The 21,086-nt window shown below is 39.1% G+C and overlaps 1 protein-coding gene and 1 pseudogene across 2 annotated transcripts; one reads left to right on the top strand and one right to left on the bottom strand.

Annotated features, from left to right (window-relative positions):
* Window positions 1-720: 720 nt before the first annotated feature.
* Window positions 721-6,996, bottom strand: LOC116305301 (uncharacterized; annotated as a pseudogene). The gene is made up of 3 exons (XR_016121268.1): window positions 6,243-6,996; window positions 3,408-4,878; window positions 721-2,972 (listed from the first exon to the last, which is right to left on the bottom strand). The product of XR_016121268.1 is annotated as an uncharacterized LOC116305301 (transcript).
* Window positions 6,997-16,744: 9,748 nt separating this feature from the next.
* LOC116305302 (frizzled-10-B) lies at window positions 16,745-20,523 on the top strand. The gene has a single exon (XM_031715182.2). The coding sequence runs from the start codon at window positions 17,338-17,340 to the stop codon at window positions 19,309-19,311; it is 1,974 nt and encodes a 657-aa protein (XP_031571042.1). The 5' UTR covers window positions 16,745-17,337; the 3' UTR covers window positions 19,312-20,523.
* The last annotated feature ends 563 nt before the right edge of the window (window positions 20,524-21,086 follow it).

The raw sequence follows: 21,086 nt of genomic DNA, 5'->3' as shown, positions 1-21,086 counted from the left end.
CTACTGCAAGATTTTGACTCATATCTTCATTCAAGTATCGCATTTTCCAGCTAAAATTCTACTTCAAACTCCTTCAAATGGACTTCAAATCATTTGAAGCGAGATCTCGACCATGGGGGGTGGGGTGGGGGCAAATTTGATAAGTGTTCCATTTTCCCGCCAAAAAACACGTACGCGTTTCATAATTAAAGTTTCCCGCCATGTCCACAGGAATCCCACTCGAATGAATGAAAGTTGGGCGCCGAGGTACGAGACTAAAGAAAGCTATCTAAAACTATAAGAAAATAGACTTATCTTCCATAAAATGAAAAATAAAGAGGAAACTTTTTTAATCCAATTTTTGAGGGGGGCTGCTCGATGCAACATGTTTCTAATTTATCTGTTCATTCATAGATTCAAATCGTTAAATAGACTCTTTCAGAGACGGATCCAGGGTGGTGAAGGGAGGTGGCTAGACATCCCCCTTTTGCTAAAATTTCTCAGTTTTATCCTTAGTAAGCCAACCTCCATTTCCTCGCTTTTCTGGTAGAACCTGTTTAATAGACACCCCTCTTGTGAAAGTCATAATAATTGTTTTATTATAATTTTCGACTTGAATATCAAAGAAAAGTCGAAATTTAGGATAAAAACGTTTTTAATAGTTTCCGATCAGGAAAACTCTTTGAAAAAACTCATAATCACCGCTCAAGCGGTGATAATCGTCTCAGAATCACCGGCTGCTCGACCAATCACAGCTCGAGAAACTCTATATTCAAGATCATAAAATTAAGTTTATCGACTGAAAAGCCGAATCATCCTTATATTACTTGAGGGGGACCGTGCTTTCAGCGAGTTTCTGGACAAAAATTATGGAACTCTCTTCCATTTTACATAAGGTGAAATCGAAACTGGAGACACATTCCTTTTGTATGGCTTATTTTTCAATTTATTGACTTCTTAACACTATTCAAAAACTATGTCCTGACGTTTTCACGGGTTACCATTAGTACCAATATGAGCCAGGAAACGTAGTTTAAGACTCCTCGTCCAGCTTTTTAAAGCCAGTCAGCTCAATATTGCTTATGCTTTTCCCTAAATATTTTTCTTTCAGCTTTAATGACAGCTGCCAATTAATGTGATACCCATGATGCAACTCGGCAGCAACTTCCCTGGCAGGTATCCCACAATACACTGCGGTGTGTTTAAGGTGCTCTGACTTCATGCAAAGCGATAAAGGCAGGAGCGTACAGCGGTCTTCCATTTTGGCGCCATAGAGTACGATAGAGTCACTACAGACAGTGCACTCATTACCAATGATCAGTCTGTCCATCTTCATGACTCGATCTTCAAAGAGATGTGATTGGATAGTAGAGCCACCAGCTATACAAGAATCATCTCCTATCTCAATCAGGTCTGCTTCTGTCAGGTATTCACTGGCCATGTAGACACGTGATCCTATCTTAGCTCCCATCGCTCGGTACCAATACGCGGCCATCGGTGTGCCGAGCAAGCCTGATACTCCAAAGGGCATCGCGATGTTTTCCTCCAATGAAGCTATCAGCTCTGACCGCCACACGAAGCTACTCCATAATGGTCTTTCACCGGGACGGAATCGACCAATCAGAATCCACTTCATCAGGATGACCAGTGATAAGACACAGATTACGATTCCTAGGGACCAAAAGGAAGCTGATAACCAGAAGAGTGGCGTGCCTCTTTGGAACACAGGATAAGATACTTTGGCAACAAGCATCCAGAACCCAAACAGTGCATACAGTCGAACTAATGGCGGGGAAAAAAGCTTGAAGAATTCCCATATCAGTCGACTAACATACAAGTACCAAGGTGGGTTGAAGGTACGTGATGAAGAATGGATTTTGTTGGCTTGAGCTCGTGCTGGAAGACGGAAAGCCGGTGAACCCAACCAGAAAGTCTTGCTTTCAACAATATCAGGTGTGATACTCAGAACGCCAATCAATGCATTATCACTGACGAAGGACTGGGCTTGAACTACACTGTTGTTGCCTAGGAACGTCCGCTGACCAATGACGGCCTTTGTGAGGGAAAAGTGACCGTTTTTGAAGACAGCGCCGCCTAATGACACGTGATCAGCGACAAAACTTCCTTCTTTAAGCTCCAGCAAATCGGGCACAAAATTGAAGGCTGTTGATACTTCTACATGTGGCCCGACTTTCACTCCTAAAGCTTTTAACCATAGATTGGTGTAGAGAGTTGCAAAGAGCTCTTTACTTGACTCTAGGACTATAATAATGATTCTTTCCAGTATCCAGTAGCGAACGAACGTTGAAGAATTAATGAAAAAAGTACCTTGATCAAGGCGACGGACCAGCAGCCATTTTAAGGCAGCGGTAAGTAGAAGATGCATTGTTTGACTGAAGACTGCAATGACAGGAATCACCATAGCAATGATATCCATCTTAAGCTCATAGAAGGCATCTTTAAGATACGGCACCATCACGATTACCATGACGACCAGTACATACGGGACTGCAAACACGAGTCCATACAAGGCCATGAACCCTACTTGACCGCAGGCAACCCATATTGACCAAGACCATGGTTTTGGTTGACTAATCTGTTCATTGGCATCACTGCAGTTACTGATGATCGTCGCCGGCGAACCATGAACGTGTGAATTCTCCTCAATCACACTGTTATCAGTCACTAAGGTTAGCGGTTCTACGCGTGTGTTTCTCCTGATGATACTATTGAATGCAATGGCTGATCTCGTTCCAATGGAGCAGTGATCTTCAATGATGATGCGTCCAAGAAACAACGTCCCTTGGTCGACCCGGTGAGTGTCAAGCGATGCATTAGACTCGATACATACGCTGGATCCAATGCTCAGCAGGTCAAAATCACAGATAGAATAGGTGTTATAGTAGACCCCAGAACCTATCCGTCCACCCATCAGTCTGATGTACATGGTCATCAATGGCGTACCAGAGAACAGATGAGTAGGTACCCACGACCTGCATCAACAACAACAAAAAACGATATGACAATGATGATTGAAAGCTAGATAGCGCATTATACTTGCCTCTCAATACGCTTTACGATATAGTCCCCTTCACAGTTCCATTCGTCATCTCGAAATTAAGGTAACCGTGCTTGCGCACCGAAGCAAGAACAGCAGTGACCTTGCAATTACATACAACAAACCTTTTTTAACACCTTGGACAATTATTCACATACCACTCTATCATTGCAAGGTCACCGCACCCACGACCTCCCGTAGAACTTACGGTGCGACGCTCTACCAACTGAGCCAACCAAGTGGCGGTAAAGATATAATGTATTGCATCACGCGGGGCCCAATTCAGTGTTTTACGTTCAGATGTCTCTGAACGCTCGCGACACAAGAAACTGAAATCAATTGCCTCGTACTGGGCTTCCTGTATACTTACATCGTCCACGTGACAATCCACCATCTCAGATAATACATGCTCCACAGCGCATAGATCCCAGGCTCCACGCAACCAAGAAATATTTTCTTGATAATAAAGGCCTGCAAAATAGTGTAGGTAATGTACAGCGGTATTGATAGCAACAGAAGACCTAGCAACAACCACGTGATTCCTTGGATTCCAGCACTCGTGTAGACTAACTCGTATACGTCGAGGAACGTTAAAAACAAGAACATTACAAAGGTGATTGACGTGCTGAGCATCAGAAGTAGCCATAAGCCTTGAAGTATTCCACACAAGTAATAGCGCGGCTGTCCAATTCTTGGTGTGGTAGGGATGTGAACCGACACGTCATCTGACTTATTTCCTGAGGCTTTTGAGGTGATGGACTTCGATAGTGACTCCATGGTTGGATGAAGATAGAGATCTCGTACAGATATATCACTGCCTCGTCGTCTCAGCTCACTTACAACCATAGCTGCAATGACCGAATGCCCTCCCAGATCAAAGAAGTCCTCCTTAATAGAAATATTTTGGCAGCCAAGACTCGCTTGCCAGACATCAGATATCATCCTTTCCGTGTCGTTACGAGGAGCAATGTAAGTGCTGCTTGCTTTGAAAGGTTGTATTTCAGCTTTCAGGTCTTTCAGCTTCTTCTTGTCTACTTTACCGCTGGCCAGTGTGGGCATGACGTCATGGATGACGTAACCATTAGGTACCATGTAGTCTGGTAGCGATGCCTTTATGTTGGTGACAGCAGCGAGTGCATCAAATCCTTTAGCTTTATCCTCTAGGGTGATGTGTGCTATGACAGACTGTTGCCCTGGTGATGGTGACGTCACTACTACTGCCGCTATCTTGACATTGTCTTGTCTTTGTACGTGCGACTCAATGCTACTGACTTCAACCCGGAAACCTCTTATTTTGACCTGGTCATCGATTCTTCCAAGGTACTCCAACTCATCATCTTCAGTGTACCGTACCAAGTCCCCGGTACGGTATATTTTCCCGTGTACCGGGTGCAGGATAAACTGTTGGCTTGTCTTGTCAGGCAGGTTCCTGTATCCCCTTGCTAAACATCTTCCACCGATACACAGTTCTCCGTTTTGTCCTTTTGGCACTTCTTCTAGCTTGTCATCCAGCACACAAACCTCGTAGTTCTTCAGCGGTTTCCCGATGGTAATCGTCTTTCCCTTCGCGACAACACACGCCGTAGCTACCACTGTCGTTTCCGTTGGACCGTACGAATTCACAAACATTCTTCCCTCCCCCCACGGGATCAGATCTTCTCCACAAGCCTCTCCTCCCACAATCAAAAGCTTCAAAAGAGGCAGATTTACACTCGTGATGTCTAGAGTCCTCAGTAGGGTAGGCACAGTCGAGAACACTGTGATGTTTAGTCTCTCTAGATTGGCTGGAAGGTCTGGTCCTGACTGCATTACCTCCGGTGTGGCAGCAACAAGTGTGGCACCTATAGACAACATACAGCGTCAGACAAGATTGAGCAAGTACGGCTAGCTAGCGCTAGTGTCATGCCCACATAACTATTGAAGAAATAGAAAACTCGAGCGCGTGCTCTACCCTTCAATGAATGATTTGTTACTTCAAGGGTCATTATTGTCACTAAAGAAGTCACGTTAATCGTAAACTAATTAATGAAGCTATATGCATGACAGCTGAACTGAATCTGATATACGGAACCAAGGGGTTACGGTGGATTGGTGCATGACTAGCACCACCCCCCCTCCCCCCCTTTGGAGTTGAAAAATGATAAGAATAAGGGTAAGGTTTACAAGTCCTTAAAAGGACACTATGTGATGCCTTTTTGGGTAACAATCACTTGCCTTGAATCGTCCACTGCCAATTCGTATGTCATGCCAATATAGGTCAATGAAAAGTTCTTAAAGTGCTTATAAGCCTTTACACAATATTTTCAGAATTGATTCTTTAAATAGTGAATATTTGATTGTGAAAATAATTCGTCATTTGAATGTTGAGTCTTTGAGATACGAAGGTTTATATTTCCGATATGTTAATGGCTATGACGTAACATAAGGGATTTGAGTTATTTTGTGGCAACTTTTAGTATTGAATACTGGACATTTTTTGAAAACAAATTTGTAAGAACCTTTACGTGAGTCATGAGTAAAAGGGTGATGCTTTTAAAATACTGTATTCCAGAACGAGTGCAATGCTGTATATTAAATGATCCCTTATGTTACGTCATGGTCATTAACATATTGGGAATATAAACCTTCGTAATCTCAAAGACCCAACATTCAAATGACGAAATATCTTCACAATCAACTATCCGCTATCTAAAGAATCAATTCTGAAAATATTGTGCAAAGGCTTATAAGCACTTTAAGTTCCTTCAACTTTATCTATGAGTGTCTGATTTATGTACCTATTCTTGCCTATTACATAATGTATCACTGAAGGATGCATATATATATTTATGCTACAACCTTTCTGCAATCGAATGTGTATATATATCTTATTAGACATGTTAGGGTACAGTAAGGGTGGATATTTTTCGAGTCTGCAGTATCTTGTCGTGAAAAACATGAAGTATAAAAACGCGTTATCCGGCTTTTCATATTCACCACCTCAAGTATACAGCAGTGGGGCAGCTCAACGCGGAGGGACGGAAAGCAATGAGGCGCCTCTGTTAGCCAGTCCCGTCTGACACTGGAACACAGCTATGCGCAATGATTTACTTTCTACCTTTCCCCTCCTTCCTTTCATCCATTCATTCCTTTTCATTCTTGGGATCGTATTTATTGCCAGTAGATACGAGCTATTGATACTATGTCTGATAGTTCTAATGATTACCTGTGCTGAAGGCGAGCCAGATTTCTTCCACTGCAGCATCAAAACTCGGAGAAAATCCCTGCAGAACTCTGTCCCGTACACCAACAGGATAGATCTCTAACTCCGCGTCAATAAAGTTCAACACGGTTCTGTGTTCAATCTCCACGCCTTTTGGGTTTCCCGTTGATCCAGATGTATAGATGATGTAACAGAGATTTGAAGGTTGTACTGTGACGTTTAGCGGATCGGCACTAAACGACTTGATCTCTTTGTTAACCAAAGCACTCTTGATGTCAACTGACACTTGTATCCTCAGGCTCTACGCCTAGTTCTTTTTGGACACCATGTGTTGTAACGAGCAAAACTGCTTTGGTGTCTTTCAAAATAAAATCAAGACGACTTCTCTGGTGCTGTGGATCAATGCACACATACGCTGCTCCAGTTTTCAGCACGCCAAGCATACTGATGTATAACTCTGCAGAACGAGGGAGCAAAATTGCTACAACACTCTCAAGCCGTACTGGAAACTTTTCCAAAAGAAACCTCGCTAATCGAGTGCTTCGTTCATCGAGATAGGAATAACTGTATTCAACGTTTTGGTACTCGACTGCAACGTTAGCTGGGAACTTTTTCGCCTGTTGTGAAAACAAGCTGTGTAAGTTAAGAGGACTTTCGTTGTCCTCGGAAAAACCAAGATTGTTTTCGGCCATGATCTGATAGCTTTGCGCGGAAAATATTTGTTGCTTTGTAAAACAGACTGAATGGCAAGGAACGCATAGGGAGGAGTATTTATCCGAACGAAAGATTGTTTCAAGGGGGCAGTTTTTGTACCGGAAATATAAAATGATGTACAATTACGTAAAACGGCCATAACTTTTTAGAAGTGAAGTGTTATATTGGACTGCCAGTGTATAATTATGAACAGTGAATCATTTTAAGTGCACTTTATTTTTAGGAGTTTTTAGGTTTTATCATACTGCTCACGTGTTGGCTACGACTTCCGCCCAACTACCTTAGGTCTGGGCATCCAGAAGTATTTACTGCCATAAAAATAAAAATAATAAAAATAAAAATAACATTCTTATTTTGCTATGCAATGAAGGGATAATAATAATAATAATAATAATAATAATTCTACACCTTTGAATAGACATTAGTTAGTGACACACTAAGGATATAGCCTAGAACTAGTTCCGCTTTATTCTTGTAAAGTATTACCCATACTGAAAGTTTAAATAAACGAAGATAATAGTAATAATAATAAAAATAATTAAGGGATATTAGATATTTATTAACATTTTAGAGACATATTGAATGAATTCATTTACAAATTGTCGTTAAGTTTCTTAAACAGAATTGTTTTATTTATTTATTTCTTTTGAAATTACTAATCAGAGATTCATTTTATACATGTACATATATAAATACACCTACTTGCAAGAACGTTGTCATACGAAAATAGAACATTAATGATTTAGTGGGATAGGAATTATGTTAAGAAACAAAAGAAGATCACTGAAGCTGAACTTTTTCTTTTGTCTTTTAATGTATTCCTTTCTCATTAGAATAGTAATGTTCTATTCTTGTATGACAATACCTTCTTGTAAGTAGGTGTATTTTAAATTGATGGTAATTGTAAATAGCTCATGACCAAGAGAAAATGAACTAAGAGAAGGAATCCCCGTGCCCCATCATGTGCACACTTTGATGCTATTTTTAGAATCATTGATGCTATTTTTAGCTCGTAACCATGCATGCCCACGCGATAACCATGCTTCCTTTAATGCCTCGTTTTAGGACACGAAAAGCGACAAAAACACAGGCTTTTGTTTACTGCAACACTAGAAGCCGCCTACCCTCAAGAAATCAACCAATTTTATCGCTATTAAAAACACTCTTGCAAGAGAGAACAATGGAAAAGAGAACTTGTGTAATTGTTAGAATGATAAGGAATGACAATAAGATATCACGAAAGACACTGATAGCAACTTAGCCTAGGTTATCCCGCAAAGTTGTAAAGTGTAAATTATCTCACAGATTAAATAAAAATGTCCATAATTATAATAATAGTAATAGTAATGGTGATGGTGATGTTGATGGCGATGGTGGTGGTGATGGGGATGGTAATGGTGATGATGATGATGATGGTGATGGGGATGGTAATGGTGATGATGATGATGATGATGATGATAGTGATGGTAATGGTGATGGTGATGATGATGATGGTGATGATGATGATGATGGTGATGGTAATGGTGATGATGATGATGATGATGGTGATGGTAATGGTAATGGTAATAGAAATAGAGTGCAAACAATATAACCGTGAAACTTTGGTAATACTAAATAGCACAATTTCATACAAATTCCATTGTTTTCTATGGTTTAATTAGCGCTATTTTGTACTATTTAGTAATTAGTGTTTCACGGATTAATTGTTTGCACTCTAGTAATAGTAATAGTAATAATAATAATTATTAATGGCTTTTATTTAAATACGATAATAAATTACAGCGTTGCTGTTGTGTTCGTGTATATATAACGGTGACCATGCGTTAAAAATACTATATGCGTCAGTGGGTATTAAATATAGCATGGAATGGCGTTACTGGTGCGAGAAATAGGTTTTTCTAAATTTGATCATCATTACCAGTTATATATTATTAGAGTGAAGAGGTCAGGCAATATTTTTAATATGACATAATCACGTACATACTGTCAAACCAGCTCATGCGTTCCTATCGACGTTCAAAGATTTATTTTAATTTTGAAAGTTTGATTCCCATCTCGCTTTGGAGCTTGCATTAATGAAACGAACGTTATAAATTTCAATCCCGGCCTTTACCTCAAAACAGCAGAATGTTCATTTGTGAAAGGATTTTTCGAACAAAAAATCACACCAAATAAATTACTTTAAAAGGGTAGCCACAACTGTGGATATCTTTTTGGCTTTGCACGAATCTGTGAAGAACTAAATAAACTCTTAATCCAATCCCAGATTTTAAACTTACAACATTCGTTTCATTAATGCAATTTTTAAAACAAGATGGAAATCAAACTTCGAATAACAAGCTGAATGTTTGAACCTCGATGGGAACGCATGAGCTGGTTTGACTGTTAAAGAATTGTCGCGCTTTGTAAGCGATATACTGGGTGTATTGATTGATCATATCTTTGGTTGTAGGTCCGGCTTTTTCATGAGAGTTTGCCAAGCTAGCTTTCCACATGGTCGGGTGTCCCCAAAAACCGACCCATGATTCAGAGCGCGCCCTACTCGGTACCAGTTTTCTTCGGAAAGGTCGCTTTTTGAGTTTTTTAAAAAGTTGCTCTCCCCGGGCTCCCTGCTGGGTACCATAATGCTGATCGTCAATCACTAGATTACTTCAGAGCCAATTTGATGATATCAATAACAAAATGTTTTCACACCGTTTAAACGGTTGTCTTATCTTTTTTTGTTCAAAAAAGTGATTTAATTAGCACAAGTCGATTAGGTTTATCGATATCTCGGGCAGACTGGGGACCACTGGAAAAGAATGTATGTTTTCATAAGATAACAGCTTCTTTTTTCGGCTTGCGAGACGATAACTGATCAAGCACCAAAAATTTCAATGCAACGGCACAGTCAACGTGAAAATCCCTCCGCTGTATTAGACCGATCTGGCTATTCTTGAGTTTGCACCTAACGGATGGGAAGTTTTCCCAATGGCACGCAGAATATCCTACCAACAAACTCGAATTGATGAGATTTTTTAGTAGCTATCAATTTTTTTCTTAATGTACCTTTAGAAAGCATTGATTCTAAGACATTTACAATTTCCAGCAATCGGTATGTGTTCCATGATGTATATAAAAACACATCTTAACTTGTCCGTCGTAGCAACAGTAACTAGGGAGCTAGGTAGAACAATGAATAGGGGATCGGTGTGTCAGCCGTAAGTGATTGCACCGGGCGTGATTTTATTCGTTTGCCTTGGAATCCCGCTGATAACGAATTTAGGAGTTCTAAAACGAGATAAAACCATCAACATACAAGTAGCGCTGGAGCCATTGTTATTTGTACGGACGCCAAACTCGCAAAAATCACTAAAGTTATCGAGATGTTACTGATACACGGCTATCTATAATTTATCGAGCCGGAAATGTTACATCACTCATGATGGAATTTAATTTAATGTTTTTCAATCTTGGTCCGCGTGGACTTGGAAAAATCGATATGGAAGACAATGGACTTCTCTGACAACTGTGTTTGCATGCAGTCAAAGCTCTTAAATCCAATTCATGTCTATTCTTATTCCTAGAGTGGTTTTCATAAACCCGTTACACACCAGCCTAATACAAATGAGCAGACCCTAATTCCATTGCGTTCTTTTGTTGTTATTTTCACTATTACACACTAACTAGTGATATCTGTTTTGCGAGTTTATGAAAACCACTCTATCATTAACCAAATAATGAAATATCAGTCAACTGTTAATTACTAATTTTAGGACCTTTTAATAATCATTAACACAAACTAGTTGAGTTATTACTCATTAGACTTTAAACAATGAAGTAATGGAACACAGCCAATAAACTTTCACTGCATGAATACTTTAATTGTCTCTCTAATAACCGCGCTATTAGTATAGGAAATTATAGTTCACTCAACAAAATTTCAGTAAAAAATGCGAAGCGACGCCGTTCATCTTTGTCTATTTGGTGTCCGATCTTCAGTCCATCGCGCAACTGAAATGCATAAAAAAGATTAGTTCTTATTAGTTTTTACGGCTTTTTTTCTTTTTCCGCTGTTGACATTGTTTTGGCCGTGTTTCCATAGCGACTTAATTCGGTACTATTACCGAGTACAATTAACGCTATAATTATACTCCTCTCGACCAATCAGAATCGAGTAATTTTGTTGAGTGTACTATAACACATTGTTATGCGTTAATAGAAGTTAATAGTTGAAATTAACTCTATAGGCTAATCCTATATTAGTGTAATAAGGCTGCGTTCACAATGTATGGTAGAAGGGGGAACAGGTAAAATTGAGGGGGGATAGGAAAAAGGGGGGATGGGCAAATTTTTATCAGAAAAATGGGGTGGATGCACGATTGTTGGAAGAAGCTACAAGTCTTGCTTAGGGGGGATCGTATTTTTTTGCATGACTTTAAGGGGGGTGTTAAGAATTATTCTGGACATTTCAAATTTTCACCTGCCCCCCCCTCTGCCATACATTATGAACGCAGCCTAACCATCAAATTAACGAAACTGGGGATTAGATAGCACGAATAGTTTGCTATCAATAGACGTCACTTCCGGTAATAGCTCTTTTTTGATGGCTTGTAGAATCCTGGAGGTTGTTTTGATATCTCTTGTTTTCTGGTTTGATGTCGTGAAAATAGTCAAATACAATAGTTTGACGACTTATTTCGACATGTTTTGACTTAGCATCCGCTAGTTGCCCCTCGGTCAACCGCTTGTTTGCCCCCCAGCAAACTCAAAAAAGTCACGTGATTCATAGTAAGCAATAGTTTCAACTGGCTGGCTCTGACGTAACCAGAATGGATTGACTCATGATCAATCTCACTTATAAGCTCTTTCCTAGATTCCTGGCCTATTAATTCTTGTGCTCTGATCACAAGGTCCAAATATTTTTTTATTAATCCTAGCCTAAGGCTTTGTACTACCGCATCCATTTGCCCCAGGCGCTGTAGACCAAAGAACCTGACTTCAGATGCAAGATAAGTTTCCTTCGACGGGTGTATGTTACTCAAAGAATCTTATTTCTAAGACAAAGAAACCATTCGTCATTCTCTTTAGTATCATTCCTTTGTTTACTGATGATGCTCATGAGAATAATATCAGTCTATCAGCGAATATTGCCAGATAAGATCCCTTCGTATTGGTGATTTTGACCCTAAATGAAAATTACGACAGCCAAAGAGAAAGCTTTAGCTCCTTTGGCTGTCGTACACTTACACCTATTATATTGTTAATTATATTAAAATTTCTAAATATTATTCAAGTTATATATATTCTTGTAATCCTACTATGTAAAATTGAAAAAACAGTGTTAATAAATTGAAATTAAATTGAATTGAATTGGTGGTATGTTACTCAAAGAATCTTATTTCTCAGACTATCATACAGAAAAAAAACATTTGTCATTCTCTTTTGTATCATTTCTTTGTTTACTGATAATGCTATAAAAGATGTACTAATATGATTGCTACTCAAATATATTTCGATTGAAAAAAAATCTGGAAATCATCAGACTTAAAGCGCAGAGTATTTAGCAAATCTTCTTGTTTCCAAGCTTTGGCTAAGCGGAGTTAAGTTTGTCTGAATGCCGCGGAATCAAAGCCCCAGGAAATTTCTCCAACCAGAAAGTCTTTTTCTGTTTTCTCTTCTTTCTTTAGCACACCGCTAACATCCGTCAGTTAAGCTCCCATTTGGATACTCTTTCCTTTTGTAAATATACGTGACGATACGCACGGTTTTATCCATATTCCACCCACGCGTTGTCGGTGAGGATGTGTCGTGGTCCTCCTCGCGCATCGAGGAGTCATCACAAGCCTTGCTAAAAGGTTTGAAAGAATCCAAAAACATAGCTCGATAGCGGTAATGGTTATGGATATACTGTTTGTTGTGTTGTGGTGATGGGTTAGATTTCAACCGACAACCGGTTAAACAGAGATACTAGAGGAAATGTTGGAGCATAAAGAGGATAGCGTAATCTATTATGATGGTTCCTCTTGTGGGAATTGGTATAGACCAAGCTGTTTGGGATTGAGAAGTATGCTAATACAGAATAGATTGTTATACGCCAATGATGATAATGACAATGTTGATAATGATGCTGATATTGATCATGATGGGAATGATCATGCTAATAATAATAATAATAATAATAATGATGATAATAATAATAATAATAATAATAATAATAATAATAATAATAATAATGGGAGTTTCTTATATAGCCCATTTCAAATATCTCAATGCGCTTTACATTTATGAGCAGTGGAGGACTTTACGGGCTGCATATTAAGGCGCTATTAGCAGCCATGCAGCTTACAATCATGAGTGTGAATCGTTAGTAGATTAGTATTATGCCTCCAAATTGGTATAGGCTATTGAACCGGGAGACCCTGCTCTTATATGAACAATTCAACAGGTTCTTTTATATGTCCCCCATTTTTTTTCTTTTTGCTGATGATGGCCGGTGATGATGACGACGATGATGGTAGCAATGACGATGGTGGTGGCGGTAATGACGATAAGAAAGATGAAGATGACGATGACTGCGCGTTGATAAAGTCGATGGTAATGATGATGAAAATGATGATACTAATACAGTCTGCAAAAGCATTGAACCTGTCATCGAAAATACCGCCAAAAGACAACTCCAATAATGGCTACACACCAATGCCGATAGCAACAACAACATTTCCTATCCTCTTTCATTCCCCGCTATCGTCTAGGGCGCCGGTTATCAGAGAATGATTACCATCTCTAGACTAAACAAAGCAATAGAGCTACTGAAACCAACTGATATCAGTTATCTAAATTGGTACTTCGTTTTACCAAATGCTTTCAAGGTTAATTTGATTTTTAAAAATACTTTTTGTTTATGTCTGTTGACCCTCAATTAATCCCATAACCACGCGGCGGTGAAGTTTCAGCCACCCACATTCCGTTGTTGAAAAAAGAGTGGATGGATGTGGCAGAAAAACATCGATCCCCTATTCATTGTTCTACCTTCCTAGTTACTGTTGCTACGTCGGGAAAGCTAAAATGTGTTTTGATATAAACAATAATGATAATAATAATAATAATGATAATTATAATAATGATAATGATAATGATAATAATAATAAATTTAATTAACAGTCAAAATATTTAGCTATAAAGCTAATTGAGGACACAAAATACAGATATACAGTATGGATCTGACACCGATTGCTAAATTTGTAAATGTCTGTCTTAAGGTCGGTTTAGACGGTACGATTTTAGCCTACAACTATCGTATACAACACGCTCGCGCCATCCTACAACTTGAGTCGTAGCGTGTAAATCAAGCCTACAACTCGCCTACGACAGACACGAGTGTGTTGTATACGATAGATGTAGGCTAAAATCGTACCGTCTAAACCGGCCTTTAGAATCAATGCTTTCTAAAGCCGAGGTACATTAAGAAAATAATCACTAACTACTAAAAAATCTTATGAATTCGAGTTTGTTGGTTGGACATTCTGTGTTGCATTGGAAAAAATACCTTTTGTTTGGGTGGGCACTCAAGCATAGCCAGGATCGGTCTATTATTAAGTAGAGAATTCCAGTAAAACATTTGCGGGTACACAGGAATCTATCCACTGAAAACAGGGTCCTGCAGGTTTGATATTTATTTGGTTAACCCCATGAAATCCTTGTTGTACACGAAGATTATTTGAGTCAAGGAACGGCTGTCTTCTGGGCGGTTGAAATTGGAATTAAGTTTTGTTGGATTCGAGGAGGATCAATGAACGAAGATTATAATCTCTTTCGGCCATTTTTTTTTTGTGTGTAAAAAATTTGGAGCTGCAGGGAAGTTTCAGCTGTTGCCTATTGTACAAGACAAGGAATTTGATGAATTTAAAAAAACCACAAAGGAAAAAAATGCATTTTTGTAATATCATTACGTAGTGATGTTTCTGAAGGTCTTCATATTCTCTTGCGATGTTTACAACTCTCTATCTCAAACGTATACGTGTTTACCCTGACAGAGATGGGGGGGGGATGAGGTCAAGTACACACCAATGACCCTTAGAACACGGCAAGCACTGCTAAAAGAAACTCTACGTTCAATTTACTTCTTTACCCCCTTTGGTTCAAATTTAAATTGTAAGTTTATTAGCTAAAAAAAAAAAAAAAAAAAAAAAAAAAGGTTAATTAGGTAAAATCCCGTCACATAATTTGGCTAAAAATACATATACCCACACAAAGCAATTCCGGAATAGCGACAAAAAGTGACCCACCCTACCCCACTAAACAAAAGGCAAATATATACACCACAGAAATGCGATGTTGGAACCGACACACGGAAATGATATAGATGATACGGCATGAAAACAAACAAGTCGCTACTTATTAGCTCATAAAATTCCTAGTGAAATCGTTGTGGTTGTAGTCTCCTGGTGGGAGATCCCTCACTGGTCGTTTAACCTTTTGAAGTCTGGAGGAATGGAATGTGTGTGTCGTGAGCAGTTGACGAAGATTTGAAATTTGAAGTTGGATTAGAAAGTTTGTATGGGGAGGAACAGGAAGGGAAGGGAAGGAAAGGGAAGGAAAGAAAAGGGAAGGAAAGGAAAGGAAAGGAAAGGGAAGGGAAAGGAAGGGAAGGAAGAGTATTAGTATTAATAAAAAGAAAGGAAGGAAGGAAGGAAGGAAGGAAGGAAGGAAGGAAGGAAGAAAGAAAGAAAGAAAGAAAGAAAGAAAGAAGAAAGAAAGAAAGCAAGCAAGCAAGAAAGAAAGAATAATAATAAATAAATAAATAAAGATAAGAAAACTAAATAAGTAACAAATTGAAATCATTTCGGTTTCTAAGAAACAAAGTTAATCGTCATTTTTACACAATGTAAACGCTAAAGGAAGCGAGCGATATAATCTCCAACTACCCTAAGCTGACAATAATCAACTCCATTATCTATTCTTGTTAAAATATAACACAAATTTGTTCGAGTAATTCTCAAATGAGCCATTTATTTCCTAATTGCACTTCTGTTTTGGATAAATATCCTTAGGGGTTATAACTAACAAATAATATGTCTTTGTAGACGAACAACGAACGCTATGTTGTTATGCAGCCATCGTACTGTGAGATTGATTCATTGAATTGAATCGGAACAAAGAGTTCCTTTTTCAAAACACTTTTTCAACCATCGCCGTTTCTAAATTCAAGTTTTTAGGACCAGAAGTCGAGAGTCGTTCTGCTCGAAGCATTTTTCATCAGGCCTCTGGGTAAATAATACACAAGTAGGTATTCCAAGTTGTCATACCTCTGTTTCCTATTTCTCATTGAAGCCGAAACTCGGACGTGACTTCGGAACAAATTCACTATTCCCAAACAAACACACCACAAAATACCGTAGCATGTATGAAGGCTTGGCGTAAAAGCACCTATAAAGCCGTAAAGCTTTATTTTGAATACAGGATTGAAATATTACCTCGAATTTCATCGTATTCTCTTATTAATACCAACAATGCAGCGGTATCGTAATTCGCGGTAATCTTCATTGACAAGCTTCCGCGATAATTTTGCTTGAGAACTGAGCGCGAGATCTCTTATTTGATTAGAGAGTTTTAGCGACGCTAATGAGGCTTGCGCGGAATACATTGACTCTATGGATTTGTTGTTTTAGGCACACGACGAAAGAAACCAAAATACACCGAAATTCGATTCTCTGAGGTCACGAACTTTTTCCCCCAGCATGAATTTAAGAAGGGAATAAGCAGCGAAACGAGGATTGTTAGCTAAAGAAGTCCGTCGTTCACACTAAGAGCTCTTATGCTTGAATTATCACCACAAGTGATCGTTTAAATTGGTCGAGCATAAGCCTTTCCAATCAAGCGTAGGTTAAGACCGAGCGATAATTATAAGACATAGTCTAAGCGCATTTTAATAGCTTGGTGAAATATTTTCTGGGTGATCTTCCTGAAATGATAGATGGCAAAATATGGCTTGGTCTTTTGGTTAGGTGTGAGTTGGTTTTTAAGTAGAGACTGTAGAACAATGATCCCATCTTATGTCATCACGCTTTCAATTAGGGCTCATCTCGAGCATCGGACGGTTTCCTTTAATCTCTGTCGCTTTGTTCGGATTGGCGGAGGGATTAACTCTTCTTAATGTACCAATCAGAATTGCGCCTGGTTGAATAGCGTAATTGACAACAGTGACAGATACGTAGGATCAATGCTTGACATTTATGAAATACATGGAATAATAACTCCACTAGATAAAAAGCTGCCGAGCTGTAGAAGTGCAGACCGCACTATATGATGGGGAGGTAGATACGATTGGTTCAACCACCAGTGAATACAGGACTTCAAAGTTTCCAGAATATTGTTGTTCTTAGAGCACAGCTTGAAGGCCGACATGGCGCTCGCTTGGAAAATCAAGTTACGTCGCTACACTTTTCTTTTTATGATTATATGGCTGACTTCGTTTGGATGTAGTCTCAACACAGCCGCCCAACAAACCAAGACCGCCAAGCAATCGCAACCAAAATGCGAGAAGATCACGATTCCATTGTGCACTGGTATTGGATACAATTATACCCAGTATCCGAATTTTCTTGGCCAAGATAATCAAAAAGAAGCGGAAAGTAAGATCCACGAGTTCAAACCTTTGATAGCCGTGAACTGTGCCCCGCAATTAAGATTTTTTCTCTGTTCGGTGTTCGCGCCGATGTGCACCAAAGAGGTGAAAGCACCGATCTACGCGTGTCGTTCGATGTGCGAAGCAGCACGCAGTGGTTGTACTCCGATGATGCGTCGATTTGGCTTTGACTGGCCAGATACATTAGACTGCAGCCGTCTTTCCCAGAAGAACGACCCGAGAGCGAAAAGTGAACCTGAACGACTTTGTATGGCAGCGCCGAACATGAAACACACGCCCGTCAACGATAGCACTATTTTGAACGCGATCGATAATTTGGGCCCGGAGTTCAAAGAGATTTTTAAGAATCTAGCGGGAAAGATCCCCACGGAGCCCAAAGATGATAAAGACAAAGTAAACCCCACTGATTCTCTAGATGGGGGGTATTATAGCAGGCCGAACGCGACTCTTGCGTACACTTACGCTTCTCTGGCCTGCACGAACAATACAGGACCTTTGAAGACCAAATACACTCATGTGTCTAAGTACGATCAGTGCATTCCCAAGTGTCCGGGTGAGTTGCTCTTTTCTAAAGAAAACAAACGATTTGCGAACATCTGGATAAGCGTTTGGGCCGTGTTGTGCTTCATATCCACGGCCATCACCGTGTTAACATTTGCCATTGACACCACTAGGTTTAAATACCCCGAAAGGCCGATCATATTTCTATCGGTTTGCTATAATCTGTATTCACTGGGATATATAGTCAGGATGGCCGCAGGTCGGGAGGCTGTGATTTGTGATTCAACGAAAACCTATTTGATCAGGTCTGGGATGAATGTTGCCGACCACGCGTGCTGTTCTGTGGTGTTTCTACTTTTGTACTACTTCGGGATGGCATCTGCTCTATGGTGGGTAGTCTTAACCTTAGCTTGGTTTCTTGCTGCTGGGAGAAAGTGGGGTCAAGAGGCAATAGAGAGAAAAGCGACGTACTTCCATGTGATAGCTTGGACGATTCCCGCCATACAAACTATCCTCGCTCTCATAATGCGGAAGGTTGACTCGGACGAACTCACAGGGCTCTGCTACGTGGGCAACACTGATCCTAAAAATTTAGCACACTATGTCATCGTTCCACTCGTCTTGTACCTCGTTGCCGGAACAATCTTCCTCTTCGCGGGATTTTTTTCCCTTTTCCGCATTAGAACAGTGTTGAAAAATAAGGAAACCAACACGGACAAACTGGAAAAATTAATCGTACGAATCGGGGTATTTTCCGTGCTGTACATCATTCCTGTGACTTGTGTGGTTGTTTGTTATTTCTATGAACATAATAATATGAAAACGTGGGAGATTATGGCTCCTCTTTACGTTCTCATGTGCCGGGACGACAGCGCGTGTTTAGAGAGCTACGGTCCGAACACAGAAGTCTTCGTAGTAAAGTATTTCATGTTGTTAATCATTGGAATCACTTCTAACATGTGGATATGGTCAACGAAGACTTTCAAATCGTGGCGGATGTTTTATATAAAGAAAACGGGCAAGAAGCATAAGAAGAAGAAAATGGACTTTGCTGCAGCGAGCGAGATTCGTAAGCCACCTCCAGTAATTCAACCGCAACCACAAACTATCAATAATCAATATTCTACTTTAATTCCACCAACTCCGCTTTCAATATCAAGCTCCGCTGCTAACAACCCGTCATTTCAGCAAAGCAAAGCAAGTGGACTGTCGCCGATGGCTACTGTTTGACAGCTGTTCAGTCCAACAAGGCCTTTAGGCGAGCTATTTCGCTATCAGATTTGTCAAAGAATGACCGCTAACGATTTGGGTCATTGACGAAGACATGTATTAGGACACTAAATCAACTCCAGTGAAGCTAAAAGCAACGTTTAACAAAGCCACCAGAGTTCCAACTCGAGTGAACTCTCCACAATATTATGAAAAACGAATGAAATATCCGAGAAATATAGAAAAAAACTTGAAATACGAATTTGACTTCATTAAAGTGTTCCAAGAAGCCCATTGTTTGGTACTAAGATGACTTCACATTGTCGAAAACCATGAAAGCACTTATTTAAGATAACTCAAAGTTTTGCGTTGGACAGCATACGAATACAACCATTGTTGAACGTAATCCAATCCCTATTGTGACTAAGACTTTTGTTGTTTTTTCCAGGCTTTGTAGAGAATAATGCTAATTTTTCTTTTCACTGGTTGATTTTTCCAAACACTTGATAATGCGAATGAAAACTACTTATTTCAAGTCAGTGTTTGTTACTTTTCCCAGTTCCAAAACCAACACCATTCAATCTCCTGTTGTGAATTTATAGTCAATGTTTTCCATAACAAATCATTTGATTACATGAACTCATTCTTTTAGTTGGGAGTGTTCTTCCCTACAGACGTATTCATTTGCAAGTAAAATGACACTCTTTGTCTGTTGTAGAACTAAGTCATCAAAAACGCTCTGATATTTCATTAATTCTTGTAAAAAGAGCCAATTTTTTTTCCATGAACATAATTTTTTAGATCGTCTTAAAAATATTATCTTTGAATACAGTTTGAATAAATGTAAAAATGTGAAATATAGTATATATTATGAGGTTTGGTCATACGAATGATATTTGCAGTTAATCCGGCCGGAAAAACACCACTAGACAACAACTTCCACAATGACATTTCATTTCGCTCGTGGCTTGGTCATATTTATAAAAGAAACGTAAAATAATATAATGAAGTTGCTAGGTCAATCAGAAGATTGAGTTATTCATAGCTTCAAAAAACAAACTTTTTACGAGAGAGAGAGAGAAAAAAACGTTTTATTGAAGTAGTCTTTCGAGACAAAGATGGCGATAACAATCTCATAAAAATGTTATTCTATAGTAAATGAAATACTTCCTACGCTAAAGTGATTTAGTTTTATAGACATTTTACTTGGACATTAAACACTGATATCTCTTATTAGTTCAAAAGTTCATCATATAAAAATAAGACTCGTTTACTTTTTGACAAATTGCTTTGACATCGAACTTCAAGGGGAAATTGTGTTTTTGAGAGATATTTTTTCAGGGAGCTGATCACTCGAACTTTGACCATCGCAGAATCCTAGGAGTATAAAATTTCTTGGTTTATCGCTAGAAATTAAAGGAAAATACGAGATAATAATACTCGATGCATATATCTTGAAGAAATCTAATGTTTTTAATTAAATGCGACATGCTTTGCTAAGTGAATTTAATTTGGAAAAAGTGTTGTGGTTAAGATTCATTCAATTTTTGTCGTATCGACAATGTGGATCAAGCGAGGGATGATATATGCTCAACGACAAGAAATAATTGCTGAACGAAAGCAATAATGTCTGTCAGGCCCAAGGAGGAATCTGATCCCTCATCGGCGAAAATTCGAATTCGTGCACTCTTTTTTGTTTTGATAACAGATGGTATAAAGACTTCAAAGTCCCGACTACTTTTTCGCATGCCTTTATGCTTTTTATGTACCTCAAACTTAAAAACACTTGTGTGAAA

Source organism: Actinia tenebrosa, unplaced genomic scaffold (genome assembly GCF_029948245.1).
Source record: "Actinia tenebrosa isolate PJP-AT-01 unplaced genomic scaffold, QUT_ActTen_1.0 PGA_scaffold5__44_contigs__length_20552954, whole genome shotgun sequence".
NCBI classification, from domain to species: domain Eukaryota; kingdom Metazoa; phylum Cnidaria; class Anthozoa; order Actiniaria; family Actiniidae; genus Actinia; species Actinia tenebrosa.
The sequence above is the reverse complement of the archived record's forward strand: the minus strand, read 5'-3'. Positions and strand labels throughout refer to the sequence as shown.